This window comes from Haemorhous mexicanus, chromosome 1 (assembly GCF_027477595.1).
Source record: "Haemorhous mexicanus isolate bHaeMex1 chromosome 1, bHaeMex1.pri, whole genome shotgun sequence".
Taxonomy (NCBI): Eukaryota; Metazoa; Chordata; class Aves; order Passeriformes; family Fringillidae; genus Haemorhous; species Haemorhous mexicanus.
This window is the reverse complement of record NC_082341.1, coordinates 68973028-69000200: the sequence shown is the minus strand read 5'-3', so window position 1 is coordinate 69000200 and position 27173 is coordinate 68973028. Positions and strand designations below refer to the sequence as shown.

Below are 27173 nucleotides of genomic sequence, written 5' to 3'. Positions count from 1 at the left end.
AAAGAGTTTTTACATCATGACTAATGTCAGGTTCAGAATTATGGGACTGCAACGAGGGCAAATCCTGTGACAGATAGTTCCATTGGTTTCTAGGACTACTGTTCTGAAACCATTCCTCCTTTGTTTGAAGAATGTTGCTTTTTGCTTATTTTTTTTCTTTTTTCTTTTTTTTTTTTTTAAGAATTTGCTATTTGTTGTATTTATGCCTGGTTTTGTTTTTTGTTCCCCTGCTTACTCTCATTGCCCAGTCAAGCTTATTTTCAAAACATACTTTAAAGAAATTAAGGAGGACTTAAAGAGGTGATGGCTATAAAAAGACAATACTTGTGGAGCCCCTAACCTGTCAGTTTGTAGAAAGTAGTCATCAAGTCACAAAAATATGGAAATAGCTATGGCTTGCAGCATGAAAATCAACATATGTAGTCATCATGTATATTTTTTGAAGATAGGCTAAACAACCTCTGTCATTTTTGCCGTGCAATGGAACCCGCTTTCTCTTTTAGGGATCACCCTGCCACTTCCCATTAGCGTTAGCAGCACTCTGAATTGCAAAATCTTCAGATGAACGTGCCGAGTCCTGTCATTTCCCCCACAGGCTGTCTGGCGATGATAATCCACGAAAGGATTATTTCATCCAAGTGGCGGTGTCCGAGTCAAATGCCGGCAACAGGCAGGAAAACCCAAACCTGTTGAGGCAGACATCTGCCCAGATGGGAGGAATCGGAGCGACGGCCCTTAAGAGGGCGAGGCGGGGCACATACTTTGTGCCAGCAGAATAAGTCCATGGGCTGCACCCGTGATGGGAGAGCAAGACCATGATCGTGATGGCTGGAAGTTTGCGGGCTGCGATGCCGATGCTGGCCAAAGCAGGCCCCGGGCTGCGCTCTTTGGAGGAGTGCCTTGTCACATTAGCCGGGTGGCCACTGCGTTTGATGCTCAACCTGGACAGACAGGCCTGCCAGGCAGAAACTGCTCAGGCAGATGATGCTGGGGAGGACAAAAATTATCCAGCGCAAGACTGAGAAGACAGATGACACCCAGCAGGAACAGCAAGGCAAATCTGCAGAATCCACAATGCAGCTGGCTAGCCCGGGGCTACCTGCCTCTTTGAAGAGGAGTAGACATCACCTACGAGCTGTCAAATTAGATCACCAGCCTGAAAATGCTGAAAGAGATTTAGTTCTTCCAACAGAGAAGGGAGAGTTTAATGGATGAAAATCTTCCTAAAGGGGCCAAGGTAGTGTAGGAGGGGAAAGGGGAATCCTTCAGATGCAGCAACAATGAAAATTAATCACCTCCCGCCTGCCTGCAGTGAGATGGGATGCGCGGTGTTCTGTGGCAGCCACGCTGGCTGTAGTCACTACCAGCGTGGAAAATAATGGCCACGCCTGCAGGAATGTGCACAGAGCAGCAACAGGTAATGCTTGCTCTAAAATCGATCCCCCTTTCCAAATCTGTGTTATCTTTATGTTGCCCTGGAGCTGGGCTCTGAGGTATGATACATCTCACATTCAAGACATGCAGCGGTGGGATACAAAGGCCCACTCTGAATCTGAAAACTCATCCGCAAGAGGCACATGGTGGCATTTCCCCTTTAATTTCCTCTGCAATAAAATTCCAGCACAAAGAAAATGTGTGTAATCGAAGTCAATTTTGATAAATAAATAGAAAAAAAAATATTAAGATTACCAAGTCTAGAAGCATGTGCTCAGGTGTATGGTGAATATGAAACTTGGCATTTCCATCAGGGACAGCAGTAGCATGATCCAATTATAGATGCAAAGAAGAAATACCGCTCTTAGGGGGAAAATATTAAATGTAGCAATTCATTAAGCAGCTGCATCATTGCAATTACACTTTGAAGTTAAAGACTGTGAAACACACGAAAGATTAAAAGAGGTGATAAGATTAAAAACCAAAAGGGGAAAAAAAATCAAATAGGCCTACTGATCCCTCTTTCTAGAGGGAAAAAAAAAAAAAAAGTAGAAAAAAATAACATACTAGATTTTGTGTAAACATACTAGGTTTTGTGTAAAATCAATTTGTGGCCATACAAAGCAAATCTACTTGAAAAATCTATTCCCAACTTCAACATTCATGTAGCAGACAAACCATAAATCACCAGCAGAGATGCAAACAAGATGCTAGCAGATCAGAAAGAATATGAACCACACTTCTGAATAGAAGAGCTTACACTGGATTTCTTAATAATAATTTTGTAGTTCTATCTATTCCTTTATTTTCATCTCTCTCAGCTAATCGCTTTCCAAGTACTTTGTCCTCTTCCAAATCAACATCTGTCTTTTGATAATCTGTTGTTTTTTTAACCAAGCAGAAAATAAAAGATAGCCAAGTTCTACTGCTCTTTCATCTGTAATATTACTTGGGTGTATTTCACAGACAAAACCACTTCTAAGACACATTTTCATATAAAATAATGAATATAAATGAATGTCTTATTTGAATTGCAAAGTACATCTACATTAAACCTTACTTAAGAGTCTTAGCTCCTTGCGAGTAACCCAGGATTCACACCCACACTGAAGGGTCCAGATAATTCTTCCATCAGCTATAATTGAAATTAATGTGTGTGTATGTGTGTAAGAGTAAAACAAAGTGAAGTTATCGAATTATTTTATCAAGATACTCCAAAGCTGTAACATCTATAAGGAAGTCTAAGGTGCACCTCACCTTAAAAATCAGTTCCCCATTTTGAGGCCTACGTGCTTCCGAAGATTCAGCCAGTAGCATGAAATTACTGAGAGAAGGTCTACTTTGTTGTTTACAAATGTTTTGAAGAGGGCTGGATAGACCATAGAGAAGGAATACAAGATGAAAAAGATTAAAAATATGTGAAAATACCACCTCTTGCAGGCAAATAGCTAAGGTGTTTGCTAGGAGATTTCATTGGTAAAAGTTACATTTTCTACACAAAGGATCTTGGGAAATTCAAAAGGTGCAAACCTACTCACAACAAGTACTTACTGTGGGGTGGGGGGTGGGGGGGGTGGTGGCGTGAAGAAAGGTAACAAAAGTGGCTGGATTGGACTCTTTTAAGTGGGAACCAGAAGTGATACCTTCTGTAACTCATTTTCTGTGTGAAACACTGGGATACCAGCCTGGAAGGTAAATCATTCATGACCAGGAACAGGACAGAAAGCATGTTACACATTTAAGCTATCATAAATAATTTCTTTAGTTTTGCTGCTCAAAAGCCTTCACTTTGGTTCCATTTGAATGGTCAGATCTTCTTAGTCCCCAGGTCTAAACTGGAACTATTTTTTGTTTGTTCAGTGTAATATTTCCAAATTTCTCATTCCTGCTCACTCTTTCCTAATCCTGTATTTAAACTGGATTTTTCTACAAATCACTGTTGCCCAGTTACAAGTCTCAGAGCAAGAAACACCCCTAGAGACTTCAGAAGTCAAACTGAACCCTCACTTAAAAGTTGTTACACACACAAAGACAACTAAAAATTATTAGCACATTTCTAACATATCTCATGCAATACTTGAACACCTGTTTCAACCTGGTTGGTCCACAAGCAGTCATCTTGGTGTCAAGGGGAAAAAGACAAAGTGCTAAGTGTAGGATTTCACTGAACACTTAAAATTATCACATTTATTTCACTGTTGAATTCTTCTGTTGCTGAAAGGTTGTCATGCAGCACTATCTCACCATATGGCAAAACACTCAAGTCCCAGGGGCACATACTTATAAGACCATAACATGTCAGGCCCCTTGAATAAATTAGAACAATTATGCAAAATAATAATACTGCAATGATGAGATACATTAACAAATGAAAGTGGTGCTGTTCATGAAACGCTGTGAAAATAAATTCCACACATCACTGTGGTCATCATCATCATCAAAATGCAAAGCAACGAAAGTAAAACATCACAGTGCCCTTCAGCAAGTGGAGTTTTAAGAACAGAGAAAGGGGTTGCAAGGGAGCAAAGTCTCTTTACTAACGTTCAGTGAAAGTATAATAAAATATTACAGAAAGCAGCTGAACATTTACCCATGCAAACCCTTTACACAGACCATCAATGTTAATTTGAGAACTCCCACTACACATCTTTTAAAATTATGAAGCATAATTGTAAAATATGTACCTCATACAGTCTCAGACCAACTCAAATAGAATTGCGTGATTTTTCAGAAGTTTTCTTACAGATTTATTTGTCCTTGATCAAAAGGCATTAAATAGAAAGGGGGAGAGGCGACAAAAATCAATACCATCTGGTTTCCCAGTCATCTCTCTAAAGGCAAAGTCTCAATTCATCCTTCTTTGCTTTTAACCCTCTATCCCCTAAGTTTCTCCAAGCAGGGGAAAGAAAATTGAATTATGTTCAAGTTACTATAGGATAACGAACAAATGCCTTTTAGATAGTAGAGAGTTAAATACTACTAATCCACTTCTAAACATTTCATCTTTCTAGTAGGTGAACTTTTTTTTTTTTTTTAACATTTCAGCAGCAAGTAACACTTTTGTTCTACACCAGAGAAAATAAAACTGGCACAAGAGGCTAGGGGATACTACAGCAGTATCATGTAGCCAACCTGAGAAATCCCAATACTTGCAAACAGCAGCTGTTTGGGATTAAAAAAAAATATGACATTTTGTAGCATCTTCTCTACAACAACCTAGCTGAAAAGATGACAGTATTGTTCCCAGCAACATTTAGCTCTGGCTCAATTTCAGTATTCTTAGCTGTAATGTAAGCTATTTTCATGGTTGAAGGCTTGCACATTCACTTTAAAGAACTTAAATCATTCTCACTTGCAAAAACATTGATAAAAACAAGAAATCCGTAAGATGAACGTGAAACTTCCCCAAACCCTGACTAAATGCACTTATGATTTACACCCATGCTTCCCTTCTGAAACAGAAAATGGTTCACTATAGCAGAATTTAGGAGAAATGCAGGTATTTTTATAAGTACTACCATCACTTACTCCCACACACGAGGGAAAAAGCAAACTCACTTGAATACATGCTATTAGGTAACAAATGTTTGAATAAATTGGATATTAAGGGTACACGTCATAACAGTAAACACCTGAAGCTGTCAGACAGTTGAATATGAAAAGCTTTGAGAAAGAAGTTTCTAACGTACATTTGTACTTAAGTCCACTCCACAACTCTTGAACAGATGACAAGATTTCAGAGAGGTCTTTGTAAGTACATAAGGTGAGCTTCTAAACAGCAAGGAACAACAGTAGCTAGAAGTGGAGAATTAAGTCCCCAGGAAATGGTGAGAAATTTCTGAAAGTTTTGCCCTTAAAGTAATTGGCATGCCTAGAAACCTTCAGTAAAAGAATTAGGAACAAAAAAAAGTATATCTACAGAAAACATCTATTAGAGCCTGGAATTGTCCAGGCTATGCTTATCCTTCCAAGTTTCTTCTGTCCATTTATGTGTCAGGATATATTTTGATTATGCTCAAACATCTATCCAAGATAGCTTTTTTTATATTTACTGGGTGAGAGGCTTCTAAATAGCACATAAAACAAAAGAATGCACAAGTGAAGCTGTCTGCTAAGTACTGCTGAAGAAACCAACATAGAAGTTCATTTATCAATTAAAACATCAAAGTATTTTTGTATTTCTTTTGTGTCTTAAAAGAAATGTTATCTGAATTGTGCAGAAGGTAATTAACCAACTCAAGTTAGCACTTTTATACTTGTTACAAATAAAAATCAGAAGACCATGTTCTACAGTAAAATGACCCATCCAAATGTGTGACTTAACAACAGTAGTTGGTTTTAAAGCCCATTTTAAACATGGGTAATGAACTTGATAGAGCAGCAAATTACCTTAAGTTGAGGGTTTTGGTTGGTTTTGTTTCAGGGTGGGAAAAGTGCATCTGCATTTGTGTAAAAAATGAAGTGAAGCACATACAAAATTTTTAAGGACACTAACTTTGCTACCCAGTTTCAAAGAAATACTTCCACAGTCAAAACAGTATACCACAAAACGAAGCAGGAAGTGAACTAACCTTTTGAAATCTCCTTAACTCAAGAAAAACTAGAAAGTTTCACAGCCAAATTAAGACCACAGTTTTAAAATAATTTATTCGGTCACATAAATACTTTGTAACATTTGCATGTTCCCTTTTTCACAACCTTGGCACACAATATAGCGTTTAACTTGTACAAAACTAGTGTAAACATCCATGGATAATGAAAGGAAAGCTGGTTGACATACATAAACATTCAATAAATAGCAAAAGGAGTGAATAATTGATGGTAAAGATCGTGTAATTTTACTTGAATGTTTAATTAAAGGAACCTTAATTTTTTAAAAAAAATAGTGAATTAAAACTTCATTTTTCCATCTTTACCATTTTTGCATTCAATCAGATACACAATAGCAATTCTTTAGTTCAAATTCTTGAATGAACAACAGCAATTCAATGCAGTTGTATTACTTGAGGCATTGACAGTTTCGGTTCACATACAGAAGGTTACAAAACAGTATTTGCAGGTTAGTGGCTTTGGACAGCACAACTTCTGAACTCCCACACCTCATTCCCACACGACATTAAGATCTGCCTTAATGAGCATTAGTGTATAATCTGTTCTTGATAAAGATGACATCGGACAGATGCTGTCGGACACCTGGGTAATGCTGGATGTGGTTGAACCAACGAGACACATTAAGGTATTTCTCCTTTTCTTGCACTGTGAGGTCCACCTGCATGGGGAATAAATACAAAGCACCAGTAACACCAGGCACTGCATCATTAGAGTCATAACATGTGGTAAGGCAAAATAAAAGTGGATCATTTTACAAATGATTTAAACTCAAGTAACTTGTTACAGTCCAGCAGTGTTCTATCCTAATTTCACGTAGTAAAAATCAAACCCATAATACATATGGAAATTTAATCTACTTATAGGAACAGACCTGGAGGTGGAATAAAAGTTGCATGATAGAGAAGGAGAAAAGCTTGCATGAATTTAATGGACCTCTCTATTCGTGGGGTCAGGATACAGTACAAGGTGGTGCAGGGAAGCGTTCTATAACATGTAGAACCCCTTCAAGTTCATCTAGTAGACAGTCTTGTCTCACAGGAAAAGTGACTACGTTATGTTTCAAGGTACATTTGAAGTACAGGAGTAAGCTTGTTCCAGGCAATTTCAGACTGTATAGGATACTTGGAAGCTGTTTTGTATGACTACTGCTCAAACTGGAATAGTTACTTAAAATCAGCATAACTTAAATGTTCAGCTCTGCTAGCTTTCATTATTAAGATCACAATGGCATTATTCAAATTACAACAGTGAAACAAACTGGAAACCTGCCCATACTTCATCAAAATATTTAAAGTACTATCACACAGAACAGCTTCAAGATCAATCAGGAAGAAGTCTCTATGACACTGTTGCAACAGCTCCTTGTCACAGGATATGTGGCTAAGATTAATGCAGAGCTTCAAGTCTATCCTTAATCGGAAGACTGGCGTAGGAAAAGTTATCTACAGTTACAGATCCAAATTCTACCTTTTAAAGTCTTTCAAATTTAGGTCGGCAGCACCCTCAAAGCTTTACTATGAAGTCTGTTATTACTTCAGAGTCTTTCAAGCCAGCTTGAACTAGAACTATTCCCATCTTGTATCACCTGTATTAGTATTGTTGATTAGCAATTTTATGTCTTCTTATTTCTCTGTAATCAAGCTGGTTTATCAGTTTAGACCATAATCTGTTTTCTCACATTAACATACAACTGAATTACAAATGGGGTAGTCCTCAAAACAGACTATAAAACTTGCATGAGGAACAAAATGTGATGCTTACATCAACTTCCCTATCCTAGCTCACCAATACTGAAACCAACCAGGGCAGGATTCACCTCACTTCATTTTCAGTTAGCCAATTAACCATCAAGCTTGTTTTAAATCTTGACAATGCCAGCAGTAAATGAACAAGTCAACTTGCACAGGACAGTTTTACCAGAAAAATAATGATCTAGACATGTCTAATATTTTTTATGTTTAGATTTCTAAAGCTAATCAAGGTTAATCTCCTCAAAAGCTTAACAGATGGCATATTCCTTACACTTTGTTCTACAAACGCTACATTTTATGGATGCTGCAGGTTCACTGAAAATTTGGTTTAGGGCACAAGACAGCTGGAAACAAACCTGTTTCAACAAACTTTGGATCACAGAAAGAGCTTAACATACTCATTTACAGATACTCAGGTGTATGAGTAAAAAGCTGCTCTTTAAACCCTCATCTTGTCTTATATTTCACCGTGTGACATGCCGCCCTTTTGATTTCAGGAGTTTCCTATCAGATTTGCTGCTTCTCCTTGCTGTTCTCTCACACAGCCCAGCACCTGACTTAGAACTGGGAAGCTTTAAACATGTAGCAGCAAAAAGAATGTAAAGATATATACTAGAAGATGAACCAGTGGAAAAATACTGAAGGAGAAGAATTTCAAGGAGTTGCAGAAGGGAATTCTAAACCAATGGAACATAGCATTAAAGCTCAATTAATGGGGAGTTAGGAGCATAGTAACTGTGGCAGTAACCAAAAGGCAGGGATCTTGCAGCTGCTCTTAAACCCAAGTAGCTGCTCTTCCTAAGGAATGTACCTGCTAGAATACAAGCACAGCACTACAGATGTATTGCCTTCTGCAATTTTGTACTGTTATGAACCCCAGTTCAGGCAGTATGAGAAAATCTGCTCTTCTTGCTGCTGGCATGGAAATGTAAACATTGTTCCTACAGTTGTATAGTCTGATAGAAATGCACAGAAAAACCATAAAAATCAGCCACATATTTTTGCAGATCTAGAAATATAAGAGAGTTACTGGCAATTAACCAAGTGAATAGCATTAACCAGAACGGCACTAACAAAGGGGGGAAAAAAAGTCTAGAATTTTTAAAGACATTACAAATGAAAAGTGGAAGCTATGGTAATATAACACTGTTTCACAAACTGCCTGAGTTTCTGCAAGTGCAGTATATTCAGGACCAAAAAAATAAAAAAGCAGTACCATTTGGAGAAAAGATGCTTTTGATCACCTGCAGTGTATTATAATTAATGGTAGCTGGATGCTGATGCTTGATATGAAGCTGGGGGACCATTTACAAAGTAACACAGTGCCTGAAAAGAACAATATGTGAGCTCTAAGGCAATCTAAAACCACTGGAAGTGAATATTTAAGTAGGGGCAAATTATAAAATACTAAAACTTTAAGTTCCTTGAGTTTACAGTAACCTTTTTTGAAGCCTTTACTGGATGAGTACCTGGTTATGGAAAGGCTGAGCTAAATTTTATATTTTGCAGCAGATACAGTATTTCCTTCCCATCATCTTTCACTGATAATTCTCAATCTTCACGTTTCTCCAATGTAAATCAAAAATAAAAGTCTGGAAAACTAGTCTTCTTCCATTCTGTTAGCGTAGTGAAAAAACATCTGAAGGGCAAAACAGACAGCTATGCTAATAATAAGACCCCTTTTTGTACTCTAGGCACAACAAGAAAGATATTTTTACTTATTTACATAATGTACTCTATCAGTGAAATATATTAAAAAGCACTTTGTGGCATGCTCTACTTTTTACTCAGAACATAACTCTTAGGTTAATTGTTTAGAGATCACTTCCATGGCATTTTTTACAACATTTTGTTAGATGGGTATTTTCTGTTCTTCCTCATTAAATTAGATAATTCCCCCAAGTTAAGAAAGGCTGCTGTTCTGCTGTTAAAATAATTATTTGCTATTAAAGCAATTATTTTAATAGCAAAGAAGCAGACACTTAATTTGACAGACTTTTTTTTCTTTCATGTCATGAAAAAAAAAAGTCTTTCTTCCACCACAAAGCTCACTGAGAGGCACCAAGGTGGTTATCATACAATGCAACTTTAAGAGTTTCTGAAAGGGCTAAAAATACACAAGTTTAATTATATTTTCTTTCTGTAGCATTGGGGATGCAGGCCCCATTCCCACAACCTGCAGGTCATGGAAAATCTAAAAATACCTGCCTACATATGAACCTCTTCAGCATCAAGAAAAGGACAGATACTATCTGACTTTCTAAACTTAGCCTTTAGACTGGGGAGAAACAGAAAAAAGCGCAACAGCTGGATGGCATATTTCATGACATACCTGCACTTTCACATCATTCTGTCTAATTTTCTGTTAAAGGAATAAACTCAAAATAACTTTTTTTAAAGTTAAAACTGCTTCTTTTGCAATTCAGTTGAAGAACCATTTTTAGCATCATTGCTTAGAAGAAAAGCCTGAAAAACCTCAGTAATAAAATAAGCAGCATATCAAAACAGCAAATCTTAACAAAAAGTAATGGGAGTCTGTTTATTACAGGAAATGTTCCTTATGGAAAAAATAACTCCAAAATAAACTACTATTGTAGTTTATTATAGTTATTTATAACTCCTTGAAATTCTTCTTCCTCAGTCTCACTACAGCTCAATATTAGCGGTTCTGACTCAAGGACAACTGCTTAGTTTGTTCTGTACTTGATCATATTTGGTTTGACACCAAAATTTTGGGGCATCTTCCATTTGCAGATATAAACTTCACTTAAAATAAGTAATTTTCCAGACCTTTTTAAAGAAATTTTCAAGTCAGACATATAGATTTGAGACCACTTCCTTGGTTCTGACAACAGTTTTGAAGTATAAAAGCAGATCAATCATCATATTGATTATTTCTCTTGAAATAAAACTGGACTTGTGCTGGTCAAAAACATTTAAGAATGAAGACATCTGGAAACTTAAAAAAAATAATTTTAAAAATCCCCCAGATTAGAAAATAAGTTCATTACCATAGGGGGAATTTAATGCTTACTGATTGCCTAAGCTAACCTCAAGCAATGCTTCTAAATTCAGGTTTTTGCTGCAATCTATGCTTTAACCTAGTAGAATTTTATTGCCCACATTTATCCACATATGTATTTCTGGAATTAAAGTGTCTATAAGACAACAATATTGATGTTACATACACAGAGACATCAATTATATATGACAATGTAGATCACATTGATTGAAAAGGCAGTATCAAGCATTATGGTTTTTTTGTGTTTGTGACCTATATTATGATGCAGAACAGCGTGTACCATTTAGTTCCTGCCTTATTACTATGAGTGTGTATTTCTAATTAAAAGACCCAAAACAGATTCTGTGTGCAAGAGCCCTGAAACACTACCTGTGAATCTGATTCTCACTGATTGAAATAATAATTTTTTTCCAACAATATGGATTTTTAAACACATTGCACTATTGTGTTTATTAGAATAACGAGAAGGGACAGGGAGAATGGAAGGCAGGCACACAACTGCAGAATTAAGGGTTGCTGCTGTTCTGTAAACAAACTGTCAGGTCAAGTGGATGAGCTTGGACAGTGAAGAACCAGACTCCAGAACCCCTCCTGGATAATGGCAGAGGCAAAATGAAGATGGGAGGGGGGAATGAATTCAATGATGCATGATATATACTCAGAGAAACCAAGACACCACAGGTGAAGAACAAGCTATAGGAGTGGCTGGTCTTAAAAACTTTTCCAACGAAATGTGCATTGGAAGGGTTTTAAAGTTTTACTACTTGGCTTATTCAGGATGACCATGGTATGTCAGTAATATAATATTTACAGTATCCTATCACTAATGTCTGTGTTAGCATGTAGTTTTTAGCCTATCAAAAGCAGAGATTAACCTTTAAGGTACTACCAGTGATGGTTTCAGACCAAATTTCTAGGTAACCTGATGGACAGCAAGATCTGTGGGTTTACCCTATGCCCCATGTCTACCATTTCTACCTCCTTTCTTAAAGCATCATAGGAAACATACACTCATATTTTGCACAAGGCTTAGCTAATGCAGTGGTGGATATGACAAACTCCTTCTCTGAACCACATCAAATGAGGAGATACAGCAGCTTTCCCTGCCTCCCCCATAAAGCTTAGGGCAGAGCAGCAGCTCTGGACATACTCTCTTCAGATTACAAGAAAAAAAAAAAAAGACATTAAAAAAAAAACCAACCACAAGATTCTACAGTTCAAGATCCTGCCTCTGTATGTTTATCAATTCTGAAACCTTCCAAATACATGTAATTCCTAGTTAGTAGCTTCTAGATTTTCATATTTATTTAGAACAGTCACCCCGTTGCTTGCTCTTTATACCTTTCTGATTCAGAAAATTACCTTCGATGAAATCAAACATTTCAGAAACAGATGCTGTACTATAAACTTGTCCCAAGTAGTGTCTGGATGGTTGCAGGCACACAGGAGCACCAAGTCATTTGTTTTTACCATCTGTTCTATTTCCCAAAGCAATAACTTGTATCTTTTCATCTTGATTAGGTGGTCTACTCTAGAGCAAACTCTAAATTTAAAATACGCTTGGATTTTCCCCTGCCAAGTTTTTTTTTTTTAAAGTCTCATTTGAACTTCTACTCTCTAACACAATATACAATCATATTTTTAGAAAATACTTATAGCCTTTTTTATGTCTGCATATCATATGTGAAAAGTTACCCATTCTGACAATGTAATCAACACATCTATCCTACGGCTTAAGATATTTTACAAGGTAAATATGATTTAACAGAATTAATTCTATATGACTTACTCTAACAGGTTTTCAAAAACCTTTTGAAACAAAGCTTTCGTCTCCTCTGCTTGACACTTATTTGAACTTTTACTCCCGGACAGTCAAGATACAGATACTTAAATTTTCTTTCATTTCTGGTAGAATTTCACTACTTGATTGTCCCTCCCCTCTGCTTCCATTTTGAAATGTATTCTTCTACACTTCTCCCAGAGCTCTGCTTTTAATTGTATAAAAGTAACCATTCACTCAGTTGATTGAATTCAATTCTCAGACACACATGCATTTGTCAGAGGCATTTTCTTCTAATTATCCTCACTCCCTCCGTCAATTTTCTAATGCAAAACTGACTGATTTCATCTTTTCCCAAGAATTAAGAAGACCTTTTTATGTGAATCCTTTGGTTTCTTCCCACTCCAGAGAACCTCATTTACAAACACATTCCAGCTACCAAAATGCAAATAGTTTCTATTGCTTTATCTTTAAATTAGCACTTGGGGTTCAGAACTGAAGGTGCACCAATTTTCAAGCACTTCATAGTAGCCTGAGTGGACTACAAATAATCTCAACATCTTCCCCACTCAGAACAAATTTATTGTTGGCATGGGGATTTTTTTCCCTTTTCCTCCTAAGCACCAGCTCCCCATGTTATTTTCATATTATGTACCTTATCAAGTCTTATCACCTAAGTCTGTAAACACAAATTTGTTATGTCTCAAACTTTTTATATGCATTAAGGAGATTAATTCACATGCATTTGTATTTCTCTAATACTAACGAAGTCAATACTTTCAGTTCTGACACATCCTTTCAGCTTCATTTATCGATCTGCCCATGTACTTCTGTGACTGTAGTTCAGTGCTGTTTCAGACTTGAAAAGGCAAGAGTCCTCAATCACAGAAACACAGGGATAGGTATCATCCTTGCTATATTTTGCAGAGGAACCTAAAGCATTCTGACACTACAGGTCTTTTGACAGATACACAGCTAAATATTAAAGAATAAAATGAAAAACCTGAAAACAAGTTTTATCTTCCTCTGTTCTGTTAGTTAACAATAAAATGCCCTTTAGATAAATAACAATTATGATAGCTGCACATATAAAAATGATGCAAGTAATGCTTACCATGATATGATGCAATCCATAGTACATCAAAATGTCTGCTAAGGTAAAAATGTTTCCTGCAAGGTAGACTTTATCTTCAAGGTGCATGTTAAGATCCTAAAAAGGAAAAAGTCGTTACACTGCTGTAGTATTGACTTTGTGAAATTATATATTAAGGCAGCTGTTAAAAAGAATAGAAATTTCCTCCGGAGACCATGCATATAAAATAAACATCAGTTTTAAGTTATCCTAACTCAGTGAATAAAAGAAACAGTAAAAGAAAAAAGTCTAGAAAGTAAGTGATAATAAAATAAAATATCAATCTTTGACAGTGAGAATTAGGTAAAATGTAAATGCTGGTCTCTAAACAAAGTAGTTTATACATAGCGAAATTTTTGTAAATGCAAATGCAATTTATTTTAAGCTGACTCCACAGAAATACTTTCAAGTCTGTCTTTTCTTGGCTTCAAATTATTGCAATTCAAAAATGAGGAGAGTTGTGTATTTATTATGAGTACAAATTCAAATGTTTAACATTTGATTAATAGAAAATGCAGTCCTATGACAAAAGGACAGCATACTGTTCTCCCAGCAGCAGCTATGCCTGTCCTCCAGGACTCCATGCAGCTGGTCAGCAAGGTTCTGGAACAACAAATGTCTAAGAACCAGGGAAGCACACAGGAATACTGGGGTGGGAGACAAGGTGTTTCAAGCTTGATGCTGGTAACTTGATACCCATCAGCTGCTATCACTTGACACCTGCTTTTATCAATGTTGAAATTATTGCTAGCAATTCTTCGTGACTGATATTGTCAATTCAGCTGCTGTCCAAGTCTCTAAGAAGACAATTTCAGCATTTTAAGATCATCTCTCAACTGTTTCAGATCTGAGGCTATCGGGGTGGGTAGTAGAAGGCTTCCATTCTGGTTCAGTAAATAATTATTTAAAAAGAGTACTAACAGAAAAACACCTCTCCATGGCTTTTTGTATGCAGCCATTCTCTGCTATAAACCAAGAGGCTGACAGGCTCACTGTTGCTCAAGTTTATCATTTGGAGGACACAGGCATCACACAGCAGCTCTACCTCTTTACCTGTCCTTCCTCTTCTTCAAATCTTACCTACTTGTCATGCAACTTCTACACCTTTCTGCACTCCCCCCTCACCTTTTCTCTAAATAAAATTACCTACTTTTACCTGGACCCCAGCATAAGCCAGCTTTAGTTTTACAATATTATTTTCAGACATCTATAGAAAGCTTCCCAGCTTTCCCTTGGATTTGGAAACTCCCCTCGTCTGAAGGAAAAAAAAGAAGCACACAACATCTGCTTAAGCCACTCCCTGCCCTGCCCTAGAAACAGAGGTAAGCAGCTTAAATGCAACTAACGTTTTCAAAAATTTTAATTTTTCAGTGTTTTAATTACAGCACATTTTCAGATATTTTATTGAAAAAACAAGTCTTGGGCAAGGAGAAGGGGGTTAATGCATAGTGAACAATTAAAAATTATATTTGGCCTTTAGCATATTGCACTTTTTGTGGTTACATAATTTTACTGATATAGGGATTTCTTATAATGCATATACAGAAAATAAACCAAGAACAAAACACAAAACTAGAATGTTGAGACTTTAAGACATCTAACCTTGGATTTGCTTTTGACAAGTTCGACTGCATTAAGCTACCTTACTATTCTTTGATAACCTCTTCATGACAGGACTTCTGTACTTCTGTAATATTTGAACATCCCCATGTCTGCTTTGATTTCTTTTATTAGAGCAAATCAGGCAAACATATTAACCCCTGCATAGTTAAAATTCTGTAAGGTCAACTGCCCCTGGCTATGTAGTTTCTTTTCTTTAGACTGGTTTACTGCTTTGTTCATGTTACTGGGTGCTCAAATTACCTCAAACATGTAACTACAGTTCTGTGGAATTTCCTACAACACAACACAAAGGAAAATCCAACGTTAAGAAGAAAAAACTTGCAGAAAGATAAAACCCCAAACCTAAAGATCTGCTTTACTAGAAAAAAAACCCCTCACAAACTTGTCTGTTTTGAAACATTCTCTGACCAGCATTTTTCATTATAATTAACCAGAAATTCCACATGTATTATAATGAAAACTAACACAGCTGAAATTATATCTTCTCCCCCTCCTCCTCTGATCTTCTTAGCTTAGGCTATGGAATCAGGATTTTGTAAGGGAAAAAGCTCATTATCTCTAAAGGTACTATCACCACAATTATATCCCTGCTGAAAATTTTGGATTTCTGCATCAAAGAAATTACAGCATGCTAATTCTGAGTTTTATATTGCATATGTACACTCAAAATAGTCATAAAACTTTAAAGGCAAGGTAAGCCATTATAGCGTGAACAATTATTTATTCTGGTTCATCAAATTTTATGAAGTCAGTTAACTGAACAAATCAAATTTGACAAAAATGGTTTAGTCTTGTATAAATTAGCATTAGTTTATAATTCTGGTTTTGAACATGTACTTCCCTCACCTAAAATACAGACAGGTATTTTGATTTTGTTCTGCAAGTCACACTAATTCAGAAACACCATATTTTTTTTTCATGTGCATTAGGCACATTTAGTTAATCTTGCCTCATGGGTTATGCTTCCCTTGGATGACTATATTACTGGCTAATAGCCAAATGTGCTAAAATTCCTGAAAGTCAAATTTGCTCAAATGATCATAGTAATAAAGTGAAATAGTGTTCCAGTCCTGGAGAGATTAATGAATATATGAACACAAAACTCTATAGAATTTCAATCACATGCAGGAAATTCAGGTCTGCTGGCTGTCATCTGAATAATTTGTCTTTCATGTACTGAATGCCACTACTTAAATGAATTCCATATACACAAACCCAGGATTAAAAGACTAAGATAGTCCTGGAAGTTACTTGTATAAACTTACTGTTGCATTCCCTCAGGAAACTCTCAAATTTCAGACAGATACTTAAGGCACAGCTGCATTACAATGCATTAACATACACTGAACAATTGCAGCAATTCAAACACCATTTTGAGGGGGAGAAAAGCAACAGAAAGAGTTGTTGCATTATTTATGGACTAACTGATGTATTTCCATTTGCTTCTTCTATAGGAAAAAAAATCCAATTTACAGCCTCTATCTAGCAACAGCTCAAAGCATCCCATCCAGAGCACACTTCTGAGCACCCCCAGCACTGCTTGCTGCCTGTTAAATATGCAATCCAAGGCCCCTAATCCATTTAATCTGCTCAGGCCACTGAATCCCTGCCAGTCACTGCCAGTCGTGACAGTGGCTCGGGTAAGGAACAGTTGCCTCTTAGGACAACTCGGGAGCTTCCAATGGACCTAATCACACTCTGATTTTGCTCTGGATATTTTGCCCACAACACCCTGCTGGTGTACGTGCTTCCGGTACACACAGACGTCCTGTCTTTTAAGTCAGCAAGATTCTCAAGGTCATTTATGCCCTAAATACTTTTATGTCTCTCACACCATGCAAAGACAAAAAGCTGAGCACTCCCAAATGTTTCAGGAAAGCTCCTGACAATGCAGAACCCAAGACAGGGCTTCTGCAGCCACATCCAAGAAAAGCAGAACTACACTTTTGATACACAGACATATTTTTAATTCTCATGCAATTCTCTCTTCTCTCTAACTGGCAAACTATGAGCTAAACCTGTATGTTACTGAGTTTCCTGTAAAAGAAGAAAAAAATCAACAAATGTTGCCTCAATAATAAAAGTTCAATCTTTAAACCTGTAAGTGTGCAAAAAACCAGTGTACAGAGTTGTGGATTAATGGCATGAACAGAGCATGGATTAACCTGCTTTTGCACCTGTGGAAACAGTAATTTTTCAAGAGAGCACATTAAACAGAAACTACAGCTCTCTTATTCAGATTTCTATTTGGATTTCATTATTACAGCCAGGGAGCACAAGAGACTGGGATAAAGCTAATTGAAATCGTGGAACATTGCTCTGTATGACACACTGGAAGTAATACACAAAGACTCTTAGTTATTATCCTTCAGAGACCAGAGGTTTCTACATTTATGTGGATGCTTTTATATGAATTTAACAAACTACCAGTTTTTTGTCAGAGGTTTTGTGAAGATGGGGTGTGAGGGGGGAAGAATCCTCAGGTTTAAAATACCTAAAATTGATAAAGCAGAGATATTAAAATCTCCTGAACAGAATTCACTAACACCTAAGTAGACATTTGATGGCACAGAGAAACAGAAAAAACACTGGTTATCCTGCATGACAACTCAGAAATTTTCAGATTTTTTTTCCTATGCAGCTTAATTTGCAACTAACTAAACATCAAAAAAACAAAAGATTATACTCCTTCACCCTGTGGAAAAGAAAGTTAATATAATGCACTGTATATTATGCTATCACTGCTACTGACATTTATCATTCCTACGGATCAGCTGAGGAGCAGATTTGGAGCAAAAGTACTGCTCCCAGTTATTCTGTCAAGTACAGAAGCACAAATCAAAATTAGATGAAACTCAACAAGCCCTTTATTGGTCCATTCTGAACACTGTGGCATTTGCTCTGGATGAATATAAAACCCCGGTTGAGATGGTCTCTTTCACCATAATTTTCCTGCCAAGTAACAGCTTTAGGCAACACATTAGTAAGAACAATTTAACAACCTATTTTCGCAAAGCAAACAGAAAATCCTTCTCATTCAAATTAACAAACATGAAACCAGTTATTTACTGACATTTTGTAGAACCACATCAGTTAAGAGTTAAACAGAGGCAGCCTAAAGTTTATAGCAGAAGTTACTGAACTGTTTTTGGCGCAGCTTATTATAAATTGTGGCTCTAGGCTGCAACCGTCCCAAGACTGCCATTGTGTATTCCAGACACGTTGTAAAACTATAGCCTCAGACTTGCCTCCCTATTTTAGTTCTCCTTTTTTTTTCACCCGTACTCCCTTTTGGCACAGTATACTTTAATGGTAGGCTGCCCCTTTTCTGATTAATCATGGTGGCAAGAGAACAAATTACAAAAAAGGCTCTTAATTGCTATACTGTGAAATTATTAGTGCTGAAAGAATTCCACAGCAGCCTTGTTTTAAAATAAATTCTGGCTATTCAACACTTGCTTAAAAAAAAAATCCACAGAAAAACTTGTAAATGCACTTAAAGGCAGAGATTCTCTCTAAAGTAACATCGATTGTTTCTCATTGAGGAAATTTTGCTTTGTTTGGAAACACTTGATATACCTACATATATGTATTTCAGCATATTGTCTTTTCTACACAACCAGTGTCACTATGGCCAAAGATGGAAAGAGATCCCAGCCCCAGCAGGAAACTGCCATATCTCTGCATCTGGTTTTAATGCTCCAATGCACTTCTGGAAATACTCTTGCATCTGCTGATGCTGCAGATATCACCCCTAAAACCATCCTGAGGGGATGAATTTTGTTATACCAAGACAGAAAACTTGCATTTGGTTTTTATAAAAGGCAAGAGAGGTAAATGGAAGTAAGTTATTTGTTCTCATATGTTTTCTCAGTTTGGGAGAACAGAAAGCATCACAAGTTTCAAGTTTGTTCAAAGAATGACTGAAACTCTGTGACACTTGTCATAAAAGTTTAGACAACAAGGACCTCCATGGGCCACCTCGTCATACCACAGCTAAATCTGAAGTTAAACCCTGATTAGTCAGTGCCTCCTTCAATCAAGTTCTAAAAATCCTACAGGGTAGACAGTTTTCATGCTGTATCTATAGAGTAACCATGACTGTGAAGGTTTTGATAACATTTGCACATAGAAAGTAAGAGCAGACATGTTACAAATACAGAAGCAATGTTAACAAACTCATGATTAACCAATGGAAGATATTCCCCAGATACAATGAAACCAAGATAACTCATATTATATGACGTTCAAGGGAGAGAAATGGTTTGTCAGGGTTTTCACCAAGTTGGTAGGTAATGCAGCCACTATAGGCCCCAAGATCAAGAGGGCTATCAGCTCCAAGAGTAACAAAGACTTGTTTTGTATCACTTTAAGATGCATTTTCCTTTATTTTAAGTATGTTAATACTGCTTCAGTTTATCTTTGCTTTCTGCACACCTTGCCAGAGCCAGAAGTTATTAGGACTCTGCCAGCTTCAAGTAAAGTCAACCCTGCAGCTCACAAATTTCTAAACTTAGACTCACTGGCAGCACTGACCAATATAACTAACTCTCCACCTAAAACATACTTTTAAAACTAGAAAAAATAAATACTTGAAAAATTGATCAAATTTCACTGCCCTTTTATACAGACTTTGAAAACAGTGCTTAACACTGTAAAGCAAATTCTCTTCAAGATGTTCCCACAAGACTGCAAAAATACTTATTACCAGTTGCAACAAGTAAGGAAAATTGAGTAAGTTTTTCTATCTGTTCCTTGTCATCTGGCTGCTCAAACAATAAGGGGGATCCTCAAGATGCTCTTTTCTGCTTCTACCTGTTTAAGAGGAAGTAAGCTTCAGCCTACAATTAAAGTTTAACAACAGCAGAACAAGGACTCCACACAAAGTTGCTCACTGTTAAGGACAGTTTTGTAGATGTTCCTTTATGATTTCAGTTTTCACACACAATTCTGTCCAGTACCTCCTTTTAGCATCAATAACAATTACCATAGCATCAAGTATGGCCTTTATCCCATAACTGCCACATAATTAAGAATAGCTCTTAAAACAAACAGAGAAGGGTTTTCCTGGAATACAACACCAACTTGCTTATAACCAAGGGTTTATGAAGATAGTAAGAAACTGGTTCCTCACACAGCCAGCTGAACAGCCTCTAAACTGTGGGGAACACCGTTCACAATTTACAGCCGTTGAGCACTGCAAAAGCTCTGCTTCATATACATTACAGTTTTAGCTGTTTTCCTATTTCAGGTTTTTGGGGTATTTTTGTCAATAAAAGTGAAAAGCAGCAAGAGGAATAAAAGCCAGTACTTAGTGATACTGTCAAGCCCTTAGCATTTGCTAAATTTTATTAATTGGATGCTCATACACACATTAGCACTGTAATCTTTTTCAAGGACTAGTCACTCCAAAATTCAGTGGCAAGGCAATGAACGACTCCTTACCTTCAGAATTGTTCTGGTATCTTCCTTACTGGAGCCTCCATTGACCCGGGTCACTCTGTATTCCAGCCATTGCTGCACCACAGCCTTCTCCTCAGCAGTGCTCCCCAGCAGTTGGTCCTTCCTGGCCTGCCTGACCAGGTGGGCAGCGATGGTCATCAACCCCGTCAGCCCAGGGCCATTGTTGGTTTGCAGAACAGGAACCTGGAAGTGGAAACAGAAGTGGAAGACTAAACAAATAATTGAAGAAAGGAATCTCTATATGAATGGCTATTGGTTTTTTATGCTCCCTCAGAACATAGATGCACTCACGGTAAAGGCGGTGCCATCAAAACCAAGTCCGTGTTATCCACTTTTTGCTCTTTGGGGTGTTTTATTTTCAATTCTTACAGAAGAACGTGAACAAACCACGACACCTTTAGCTCCAATTAAGCAAATTATGCCAATATTAGAAATAGCATTGCTTGTTCTAACACTGTCAGAAATCTTATTAACTGACTTCTAACTCATTTCCAAATTCAGGACTCTGACTTCAGACTGTGAAGTCAGTAGCATCCAACTTCTGAGTAAGCAGGCTGCAGTAACCACACCTCCTGAAAAGCTTATTCCTACGCATTGCACCATTCCAAAACGCCCTGAACAGCAGTCAGGAGCTCACTGGTACCAGCAGGACAACACAGCACACCTCCAGCTTTAGCCATGATGTCTTTGTGAGTGACAGCAGCATGTGTTCAACTGTGGGAAAGGAAACCGGTCCATCACCTCGAGAAATGAAGTGAGTGAACTGGAACTCACTGCAACAGGCTGAAGTCCATTCAGGCATTTATGACATAAAATGAAATAAACTGATTAAAATCCAACACTCTTTCTTTTAAAGTATTTGACTGCACAGAGGAGTCTATGTTCAGATTTATTTAATCTAAGCTGCAAGCTGAAAGCATAATATTATTTTTGTACTTGTATCAAGAGTCTTCCACTACTATTAAGTTTTTTTTCCACTGAGCATCCAGCCAGAAAAACTACACACAGACCTAGTTAGTTGAATTCTTCAGCATTATGCTTTATGGTATAGCACTAAAATACCATCTGGGCTGGAAAATAATTAAGGCAGTTTTTGCAACTGAAGAACACAGACACTCAGGACTCTAGTCATAAACAATTAAAAAACCCCAAACAAAAGACAACTGAAGAGCTTAATTTCTCAACCAACCTTGTCCAAGAGGAAGGATCAAAGGGCTCATAGATTTGTGACACTCCCAGTTCTAAACTGCATTTTTCACGTCTCAGGTGCCTCTTAAACCATGGAACCTAATGCTTCCATACAAACTTTGAAACATCAAGACATCTAGAACCATAGAATCACCAAAGCTGGAAAGGACCTTTAAGAGCATCCAGTCCAGCACTGCCACTGCAACCCTAAATCACTGAATCACCACTCAGTGCCACATCCAGACAGCTCTTAAACATCTCCAGAAATGGATACTCCACCACCTCCCTGGGCAACCTATTCCAATGCCTGAGCACCACAAGAGGGAAAAACATTTCCTAATAGCTAATCTTAATCTTCCATCTCAGTTTAAGCCATTTCCTCTGGCCCTCACTGCAGGCACACGAGACAGATCAACTCTCACCCCACTACAACCTCGTGTCAGGTAGGAGTACGCTAAAGAATAAAATATTAAAGAGCAGCACGTCCTCAAGTCAATCAATCTCCCTATTATTAAAATACCACCTTTTTCTTTCCATGTAATTCAATCAAGATAGCACAGGCATAGGGAAAGGAAAGTGCTGAAAGAACAAGTATAAATCAAGCCGAAATCCCTTCCATGACACATGATGATCCTTCCCACAAGCAGAAGGAAGGAGTTTCCAGAACCTACAGGCTCGCAGGCAGCGAGGCCCTGCAACATCCACAACATATGGCGAGGGAAGGGCTAGAGGGAGCACAGGTGAGACCTCGCTCAAGGAGACGTCGGCTGGGCCGGTATCCGGGGGGCCCCAGCTACGTTCACATCGGTGTCTGAGGGGAATTGCTAGGGAGACGGAAAGGAAACTCGGAGGGAAGCAGTCACTGGGGAAAGGAGACCAGAGGACGCCCACCCTCCCACGCGCGTTGCCACTGCCACCCGCTCCAGGCCCCTCCTCGCTCCCTTCACCTTCCGTTCCCCCTGGACGCCGTACTTGTTCCCGCCCGGCAGCCCCAGCAGCCGCTCCAGCAGCTCCAGCTCCTCCGCGCCCCGCACCGCTGCCGCCATCTTGCGCGGCGGGACACGCGGGACAGGGAAGGAGGGCGGCAACAACCGCTCGCCCCATTGGCGGACAGCGCTACGGCGTCGCCGAAGGAAGAGCCACTGCCATTGGCCCGAAAGAGCCGGCCAGCCAATGAGAAGCCAAGAGAGGCTTCGCGTTCAGCCGCTCGGGGGGGAGGGAGGAGCAGCGGGGGTCACGGATAGCGCATGCGCAGTCGGGCCTACACGTCCTTGGCCGCACGGTGGGCCGGGCACGCGCGCGCCAAGCCGCGCCTCCGGGGCGGGGCCTTGTGGGGGGCGGGGCCTTGTGGGGCGGAGGGGGTGGAGCCGCCCCTTTGCCCACCCCCGGCGGCGGGGGAGATGTCCCGGCAGGTGTCCCGGGAGGTGTCCCGGCAGGTGTCCCAGTCCTCGGGTTTTACTGGATCAGTTTGGTCGGAAAACACCACAGCGATCACGGAGTCCTATCTGTGACCCAGCGCCAGTGTGTCAGTTGGATCATGGCGCTGACTGTCACGTCCAGTCTGTCCTTCAACACCTACAGAGATGGTGACTCCATCACCTCCCCGGGCCGCCCATTCCAAAGCCAATTCCGCCTTTTCTGTTTAAAAATTCCTCCTGGTGTCCAGCCTGAACATCCCCTGGTGCTGCTTTAGGCGATTTCCTCTTGCTCTGTTGCTGGTTATCTGGGAGAAGAGGCCCTCTGGCTTCAGGCAGTTGTAGAGAGTGATAAGGTCCCCCCTGAGCCTCCTCTTCTGCAGGCTCAACCCCCCCAGCTCGCTCAGCCCCTCCTCACAGGACCTGTGCTCCAGACCTCCCCCAGCTTCGCTGCCCTTCTCTGGACAGCTCCAGCCCTGTCCCCGGGTCCCCACACCCTGGTGTCCCGGCCTGCTGGCCCCTCGCTGCTCGGTTCCATGGATGGCTCAGCGCAACACAAGGAGCTGCCCTGATGTGTCCCTGAGGGATGCCCTCCCTTCTCCTCGGCTTCTCAAGAACCATTCTCAGGCACCCCTTCTATCCATCTGTTTGCCGGTCCCGCCTTCCTCCATTTGGCAAATCTTGAACTCATTGGCCAAGTGCAGCCCAATTTAGTAGGGGAGCTGAAATTTTGTGCATAGCTACATCACTAGGGGTCTTGTGAAATGAAAGATCAGCCAGAACCAGGTGCTACCCAAGGGCATCAAAGGAGGAAGAGGAGAGATAAAAGTAGGGTTAAGAAAATCATCCAAATCACCATTGTTAATAGTAGTAGTGGAGCTAAGAGATAAACATCACAAAATCTCAGCTGGCCATGAAACAGCCTTATTGAACTGCACTTTAGTGTATTTGAGATTTGATGAAGACATGATTTAATCACTTTTCCAATGCAAAATACTCTGCTGCAGATGTCATACTTTTATGTCTGATCATAAATGTTACGAATTAAAAGAGTTTTAGACTTACAGGTTTATTTGTGCAGAGTATCAAAGCGCAGTGCTTGATAGAAGACTACTAAACACCAAATTAACATTTTCTTTTTACTAGAAAGAATGAGCTAGTCTTGTCCTACTACTGACATTTTCACAATACAGACTCAGGGCTCTCACTGCGTTAGTCATCTCAGATAAGATGATCCTGACAAATATCCTGTTTCTCCAGTGAAACACTTTATCTTGATACAAGGTGACATTTAGATTTGTACCTTCTGTTATAGAAAAAGCCTGAAAGTGGACACTGAGCCTTCCTCTTGCTGGGGAGCAAATCTGAAATTATGAGTGGATTTTTAAGCTCTATAGGATCTTTTATATTAACATCTGCACAGCACTTAATAAAAAAAAAAAAGGCTTGAAAACGGCCTTGCTCTTCGCAGAGCTTTTTAAAATTAATCAACTCCTTATAATTTTGAAATTATATTGTTCCAGCAGTGTTCCAGTACTGATATCAGTAATGTTCCAGCTTTGTGATATCAATAAATTATCTAAAATTGTACAGAAGGCTTCCTTTTCAATGGAAAAATTGAAAGAAATGCTTTCCCCCCCTTTTTGAAAGCTAGTTGATAGTTTCATTAGTGAACAAATTTACTTTTGTTAATGGACCATCTATCAGTAAATACATGCCTACACTTACAGGTTATTTTATATATTTATAATTTTTAGATGCTTTGGAACCTAGAAGATGCAATCTAGGAGTGTAAAATATTAGTATTGATGTGTTGAAGTATCTATCAGTTAAAATAAAAAGGTCACAATTTCAGTCAGATGAAACCTGGGGGTTGTTCGGTGGTTGCTAGCTTTGTTTTTTGGTTTTTTTTTTTTTTTTTTTTTTGTTATGACTTTCTACCTCAAACCTCAAAGTTTTAAAGACCTTGGAAAAGGAGACTTTATAAATTAGATGGAGGAGATTAACTGCTCACGGTTGTGTAGTAGTTTTCCCTTGACAGCAGTGTTTAGCAAAGTCTCTCTCTTTTTTTGGGCACAGTTTTCCTTTCATTCCATTAGGTGGAGCTTTGTGATTAGGGCTGCAGAAGAAACTTGCTTCCGAGTGCAAAATAATTCACCACGAAATGGCTGGGGGAGGAGGTGAACGAAGCCTTCTTTGCTTAGAGGTATCGTTGTCCTGTACGCAAGCTCGAGACACAAAAATCTGCATCAAGACCCTCACATACAAGGAAAATAAATTGAAAAATCGATTCTGTCAAACAGGGCCCTGCTCTAATCTGCTGTTGTCATAGTCAAGTTCTGAGTCTAAAATACCTTAGGTTATAAATTAAATGTCAAATATAATTAATTTGCCACTTGAAACATGAAGTGGATGACTGTCCTTTGGAGAAAGCCTGACAGCTTTATGTATGTCACATTGGTATCTGTTAAAACAAGCTTCACATGCCAGACGATCCTTGTGTGAATCATATTGCTGTTAGCTGTACCAGAATTTTGTCGATGGAATAAGTCTCAGAACAGTTTTCCCCTTAATTGTCTGAAACTTTTGCAAGACAATATAAATCAAGTGTCATCTGCATCATCTGTGCAGAATAGTGGTTTTATCATACATCAAATAAGCAATTTATTTCTTATTCATTACTACAGAAGCTATTGTTGAATATTTACATACAAATCTATATTTTATACAAATGGAAAATGTTTTCTGCCCTGTGCCTTGAACCCACTGCAGTTACAATTTAAATCCAGTTTTCCTTCCATCCTTTTAACTTCAGCAACTTAGGCTGTAGTCCTGCCATCCTCTTCCACAGGGAGGCCAAGGTTATAATTGAGTATCACTCCTTCCTCAGCCCACTTCCCTGGGGCATGGAGATCTCCTTTGCACGGCCTCCTCCCCTCGCCCCAAACCAGAAGCAAAGATGTCTTCTTCACATTTTGTGTTTTGTGTGCTTGGTTTGCACAATGAACTATGCTCACCCTAAGGCTTGTTATTCAGGTACCCCCAGGGAGGTGGAGGAGGCAGGTTTGCTCAGTGGACACTTTCACACAGTTGTTGAAATAAAAATGTCAGTATGCCATGTCATTACCCACTCACAGGACCAGTAGGACCTTCCTAATCCAAACCTTATAAAAAATTTCCCAAGCAGGGTCCTGCATCAAGGTTTCACCATTAATTTTTAAATGTGGGTAACAAACTGGCTAAATGTTTGTGGGTGATACCCTTTACACTGCCTGTGTGATCAGGATATTCATTCAGGTTAAGAGAAGAAAAAAAAAGAGACTGAGACCATGCTGCTCATTGAAATGAGGGGAACTTGTGCAGACAGACTGAAAGATCCAGACTTGTTCCTGGTTCCTGCAGTGGCTGAATAAAGCAAAGATGAAGTTGACTTTTTTTCCCAAGTGCTCTTGGAAAATCAAACACATGAAAAGAATGGTGCTTGTAATAGCCAACTCTCCTCTGCTTCAGCTTCTTTTTTCCTGCTGAACCCCATGCTCTATAAGAGAAACATGAGCCCTAGGTCTGCGTTAAAATTTAACCGTTCTTGTATGTGTCAGGCAGAAAACAACTCCAAAATTATATTTTAAACCTAAGAGGCACAACAATTTTTTTTTTTTTTGTCTCATTTCCACTAGGTTACACTGACAAAAGGACTGCTACTTAGAAGCCTTTCTGCAGGCAGGCATTCATAGACGTTACTGTCCCAGCAGCT

General features: G+C 38.9%; 1 protein-coding gene across 2 annotated transcripts; it reads right to left on the bottom strand.

Annotated features, from left to right (window-relative positions):
- Positions 1 to 6055: 6055 nt before the first annotated feature.
- EEF1E1 (eukaryotic translation elongation factor 1 epsilon 1) lies at positions 6056 to 23123 on the bottom strand. 2 transcript variants are annotated; one of them, XM_059852661.1, is made up of 4 exons: positions 22977 to 23123; positions 20799 to 20999; positions 13713 to 13808; positions 6056 to 6703 (listed from the first exon to the last, which is right to left on the bottom strand). In XM_059852661.1, the coding sequence occupies exons 1-4, from the start codon at positions 23106 to 23108 to the stop codon at positions 6563 to 6565; spliced, it is 570 nt and encodes a 189-aa protein (XP_059708644.1). In that variant the 5' UTR covers positions 23109 to 23123; the 3' UTR covers positions 6056 to 6562. The 2 variants fall into 2 exon arrangements, with proteins under 2 accessions (XP_059708644.1, XP_059708655.1); XM_059852672.1 differs by having other exon boundaries at positions 22952 to 23108.
- Positions 23124 to 27173: the final 4050 nt, after the last annotated feature.

Bases quoted from the DNA above. Each gene is read 5' to 3' on its own strand.
- EEF1E1 (XM_059852661.1), bottom strand. From the start codon at position 23,108: ATGGGGCGAGCGGTTGTTGCCGCCCTCCTTCCCTGTCCCGCGTGTCCC. The intron at 21,000-22,976 runs GTACGGCGTCCA...TTCCACTTCCAG, and splicing joins GGGCTGCCGGGCGGGAACAA to GTTCCTGTTCTGCAAACCAA. The intron at 13,809-20,798 runs GTAAGGAGTCGT...TTTCCTTTTTAG, and splicing joins ATACCAGAACAATTCTGAAG to GATCTTAACATGCACCTTGA.